The sequence below is a fragment of the Microtus ochrogaster genome, chromosome 7 (assembly GCF_000317375.1).
Source record: "Microtus ochrogaster isolate Prairie Vole_2 chromosome 7, MicOch1.0, whole genome shotgun sequence".
In the NCBI taxonomy this organism is placed as follows: Eukaryota; Metazoa; Chordata; class Mammalia; order Rodentia; family Cricetidae; genus Microtus; species Microtus ochrogaster.
Window position 1 is genome coordinate 21,050,859 of NC_022014.1, and position 5,496 is coordinate 21,056,354.

General features: G+C 45.4%; 1 protein-coding gene across 5 annotated transcripts in view; it reads right to left on the bottom strand.

Annotated features, from left to right (window-relative positions):
• The window catches only part of Flot2 (flotillin 2), a 20,275-nt gene that overhangs the window by 11,703 nt on the left and 3,076 nt on the right, over nt 1-5,496 (bottom strand). For 2 of the 5 annotated variants that reach the window (XM_005349477.3, XM_005349478.3), the window contains exon 2: nt 569-650. The exons of 2 other annotated variants lie outside the window; for them this stretch is intronic. In XM_005349477.3, coding sequence (XP_005349534.1) covers nt 569-650 — 82 coding nt within the window. Of the gene's footprint in view, nt 1-568; nt 651-5,496 lie in introns of those variants that run through there. One more of the 5 variants, XM_026780271.1, reaches the window with a different exon arrangement.

The window sequence follows — 5,496 nt, forward strand, 5'->3', positions numbered from 1 at the left end:
TGGCTGTAAGCCACCATGTGGTTGCTGGGAATTGAACTCAGGACCTCTGGAAGAGCAGTCAGTGCTCTTAACCTCTGAGCCATCTCTCCAGCCCCCCGAAGTATTTTCTTGATTAATAATTGATGTGCAGGGCCCAGGCCGTTACAGGAGTTCCCATCCTGTGCAGGTGGTATTGGATGGTTAAGCAAGCCCCCGAGGAGCAAGTCAGTAAGCATTCTTCCTCCTTAGCCTCTGCATCACTTCCCGCCTCCGGGTTCCCTCCTTGAGTTCCTACCAGGACTTCCTCAGTGGTGGAGTGTGACCTGAGAGTTGAAAGCTGAAGAATTTCCCTCCTCCCCAAGTTGCTTTTGGTCATGGTGTTTTATTACAGCAATAAAAATCCAACTATGACAGGCCCACAGGACAGATGTGTGCCTCCTGTATCCCTGAGGAGCCCATCTCTGGCCTCCTCCCTGCAGATGGAATGGATGGGAGATGCTCTATCTGGCTATGTGATGAATGGAGTGGGCCCACTGGAAATCTTTCTTGCCCACCAGGATGACAGATTCCAGAACCCCTAGGCCCTTACCTCTGAGTGTCGGAGATACACCACCAGGCCCAGGCCCAGCCGCCAAACACATACTGTTTATAGTCAGAACCGCAACAGCCCCCTGGGGAGCAAAGCAAACCACTATTGGTCAGTCAGTTCTTGGGTCTACCTGCCCTGCATCCCAGTTCTGGCCTGTTTTACATATTATTTGTTTGTTTGATTTTTTTTCTTAAGAGACAGGGTTTCTCCGGGTAGCCCTGGTTGTCTTGGAACTCACTCTATAGATCAGGCTGGTCTCCCAAACTAAATATTGTTTTTAAATTACATTTATTTGTGTGTGTAGTTGAATGTGTGCCACAGCCTGTATGTGAAGGTCAGAGGGCAGCTTGTTGAGATCAGTTCTCTCCTTCACCAAGGGTTCTGGGGATTGAACTCAGGTCATCAGCCTTTGCCCACTGAGCTAGCCTTGAACTTTCAGTGACCCTCTTGCCTTAGCCTCATGAAGGACAGGTTATAGATATGAACCACCAAGTCTGGCTTTCTGTTTTTTATTTTGAAACCGAGCTTACTATGTATATATGTATATGTAGCCCAGGCTACCCCAATCCTCCTGTTTCTGCCTTCCCAATACTGAGATTACAAGTGTGTGTACCACCACACCCAGTTAACTCTGGCTTAAGACAGTTAAATCTGTCTGAGATTTGACAACAGCTACTGTTGATGGTCAGGTGCTGAGATTAGAGATTACCCATAAATACAAGTTCTCCCTGTCTTCAGAGTAGAACTTAGCTTTTTTTGTTTTTTATTTTTATTTCATGTGCCCTCGTGTTTTGCCTGCATGTATATCTGTGAAAATTGGAGTTCCAGGCAGTTAAGAACTATCATGTGGGTACTGGGAACTGAACCTGGGATTAAAGGCATGTGCCACCACCGCCCACCGCCCAGCCTAGAACCTAGTTCTTTTTTTTTTTTTTGAGACAGGGTTTCTCTGTGTTACTTTGGAGTCGGTCCTGGAACTAGCTCTTATAGACCAGGCTGGTCTCAAACTCACAGATCACAGAGATCCGCCTGCCTCTGCTTCCCAAGTGCTGGGATTAAAGGCATGCGCCATCACCGCTTGACTAGAACCTAGCATTTATTTATTTATTTATTTATTTATTTATTTATTATGTATACAATATTCTGTCTGTGTGTATGTCTGCAGGCCAGAAGACGGCACCAGACCTCATTACAGATGGTTGTGAGCTACCATGTGGTTGCTGGGAATTGAACTCAGGACCTTTGGAAGAGCAGGCAGTGTTCTTAACCACTGAGCCATCTCTCCAGCCCTAGAACCTAGTTTTTAAGATAGACGATTTCCATCCAGGAAGGTGGTGGATACATTATGCACTGGGAGGCAGATCTCTATGAGTTCCAGGATGGTGGTGGATACTTTAAGCACCAGGAGGCAGAGACAGGCAGATTTCTGTGAGTTCCAGCATAGCCTGATGGCCAGGGCTATTACACAGAGAAACCAACCAAACAACTAAACTAAAAATCAGAAAAAAACAAAACAAAAAACCAAAAACAACAACAAAAACCCGGCAATCTGTGTAAAAGGATAAGCAATGGAATATTTTGGAGTATAAATCTTCAAGAAGACAGACCAAAAGTGTAGATGACAGACAACAAGTAGAGCATCTGTTTCCTGGCTAGGGAAATAGAGATGAAGATAAAATCATCATCATCATCTTCTTCTTCTTTTTCTTTTTTAAGATTTTATTTATTGCCGGGCAGTGGTGGCACAGGCCTTTAATCCCAGCACTCAGGAAGCAGAGGCAGGAGGATCTCTGTGAGTTCGAGGCCAGCCTGGGCTACAAGAGCTAGTTCTAGGACAGGCTCCAAAGTTACAGAGAAACCCTGTCTCGAAAAACCAAAAGATTGGGGCTGGAGAGATGGCTCAGTGGTTAAGAGCATTGCCTGCTCTTCCAAAGGTCCTGAGTTCAATTCCCAGCAACCACATGGTGGCTCACAACCATCTGTAAAATGTCTGGCGCCCTCATCTGGCCTTCAGGCATACAGACAGAATATTGTATACATAATAAATAAATAAATAAATATTTAAAAAAAGAAAAACCAAAAGATTTTATTTATCTATTGTGTATACAGTGTTTTGCCTCCATGTATCCAGGCCAGAAAAGGACACCAGATCTCATTACAGATGGTTGTGAGCCACCATGTGGTTGCTGGGAATTGAACTCAGGACCTCTGGAAGAGCAGTTAATATCCTTAACTGCTGAGTCATCTCTCCAGCCTGAAGACAAAATGTTATAGGAGATTAAAGAAACGGCCCAATGGTTAAGGCTCCTCTTCCAGAAGTCCCAGATTTGATTTCCGGCACCCACATGTTGACTTAGTAAGTCCAGTCCCAGGAGATCCAACGCTCTCTCTGGCAACAGGCACACATATGGCATATATGTACATGTTAGCAAAACATCCATACACATGAAACAAAAATTAAAAACCTCACAGGAGGTTAGACATGGAAAAAGTATATTCTGGGGGGTGGTATCATATCATGAGGCTCACTCATCATTGGGAGCCAGATGGAGTGGGATGGAGAAGCAGCTCTCTGCGGAGGAGGCAAAGTCTTAGCAGCCCAGGCAACAACCTTGCTGTGCTTGACAAATCTATCCTAGTTGAGGCTGGTGCTCTACTCCCAAACCCAGACCATTCAGGATCACCTTGTTCCCCTTGTGGGCACAGGAAGGGAAGTGAGGCCTCAAAACTAAGGCTAGCTTTTAGTGGTGAGAGGAAGGAAGGCTTCAGAAGGAAGTGGCATGTTCTCTGCTCAGAAATGAAAAAAACAGTTGCTGAAATTCTCACGGCAAACTCCCGCTGCTCACCAAGTCCAGGCAGCGCTAGGAAAGGCTGCGCAGGAGTTAATTTACCACGCAAAGAAACACACAGGAAACAGGAATCAAAGAAAACAGAATTTTGTAGGGTTAAGAAAAAAAAGTTTGGTTTTCATGAAAGCTTAAGGATGCTTGCCTCCCAAGAGCAACAGCACAGTAGTCTTTCGTGACTGGTTCTATTGTCTCTGAGGACCTGTCTCAAACACCACCGTGATCACCAGTAACGACACAACAGAACAGAAACCAAGAGCACTCTTCTCTGAGGTAAAGAAAACAGATCAGACAGCTCTTGGGAAACCCAGGCACAGTGCGTGGCTGATACAACTGTGTAACTTCTGGTGCAGGATTTTTTTTTTTTTTAAAGACTGAGTCCCATTACATAGGCCAGGCTGGCCTGGAAGTCACAGAGACTGCTTGCCTCTGCCTACCAAGTTCTGGAATCAAAAAAGCTGGTTGGCTTTTCGCTTCTTTTTAGGTGGATTGAATGTGGAGTTTCTGAATGCCAGTCAAGCATTCTATTACAGCTGGAACATTATCATTCTAGAAATTTTCTGCATGGGTGGAAATATATCTAAGGTGTACAAAACGGTAGCCAGGATTTTATGGGCAGATAGAATGCTGGATGCAGAGAAGCAAGATGAATGTGCACTGTTGAAAGAAGACACTGCAAGCTGGGCAGTGGTGGTGCACGCCTTTAAGCCCAACACTCAGGAGGCAGAGGCAGGTGGGTCTCTGTGAGTTCGAGGCCAGCCTGGTCTACAAGAGCCAGTTCCAGGACAGGCTCTAAAACTACAGCAAAACTGTCTTGAAAAACCAATATATATAATATATGGTTAAAATAATAAAAATCTTGGGCTGGAGAGATGGCTCAGCGGTTAAGAGCTATGGCTGCTCTTCCAGAGGTCCTGAGTTCAATTCTCAGCAACCATATGGTGGCTCATAACCATCTGAAATGAGATCTGGTGCCCTCTTCTGGCGTGCGGGCATATATGCAGGCAGAATGTTATATACATAATAAAAAAAAATAAAGTCTTTAAAACAGGAGTAAACTAACATAAAAGAAAAAAAAGCCATATAAAGATTAAAAATATACAGATAGTCTGGATCCTGAATGTTATTGTGCTGTCTTTAAATTTTTTTTTTTCGAGACAGGGTTTCTCTGTGGCTTTGGAGCCTGTCCTGGAACTAGCTCTGTAGACCAGGCTGGCCTCGAACTCACAGAGATCCGCCTGCCTCTGCCTCCCGAGTGCTGGGATTAAAGGCGTGCGCCACCATCGCCCGGCTACTTTTTTCTTTTAGTCTTTGGCTTTGGGAGCAGTCTGTCACAGATGCTTTGCTGTAGCCAAGGGCAACATGCCAGGTTCCCAGAGGCAGTAGCAGGAAGCTGGAAGCTGGCAGGGTGCCCCTACTCCCAGCAGCCTCTTCCCCGGGAAGGCATCTCCCAGTTGATTATTCTTGGCCCGAGCACCATTTTAGGTGTAGGTGTGTGTGTGTACACACTTGTCCACGCAGGCACATGTGAAGGCCAGAGGTTGAGATCAGAATGTCTTTCCTCACCACTTCCACCCTATCTGTATGTCTGTCTATCGTGAGGCTCTCTCACTGAACCTGAAGCTGGCCATGGAGGTACACACCCTCCCATCTCCACTCCCCAGCATTAGCGTTACAAGCATATGCTACAGTTCTGGGGCAGGGGGTGAGGGGGCAAGACATTTACCCATCCGGCATTCTCTGCAGTCTGTTGCTTTGCTTTTGCAACAGGGTTTCTCTATAGCCCTGGCTGTACTTGAACTCCCTCTGTAGAACAGGCTGGCCTCAAACTCAGAGATCCACCTACCTCTGCAGCAGGGTTTTACTATGTGGTTCCAACTGGCCTGGAATTTGTGATACTGGTTCTTCTGTCTCCTCAGTGTTGGGATTACAGGTATGAAACACCATGCCTGGTTAACAAACCCTTTTAATATTCCAGCTGTATCTAAGGATTCATTATAAAAGGCCTATAAATGCATCAAAAAACCCCAAAAAACCAAATAGGTAATATATGAAAATAGTTTTTTTGTTTTTTGTTTTTTT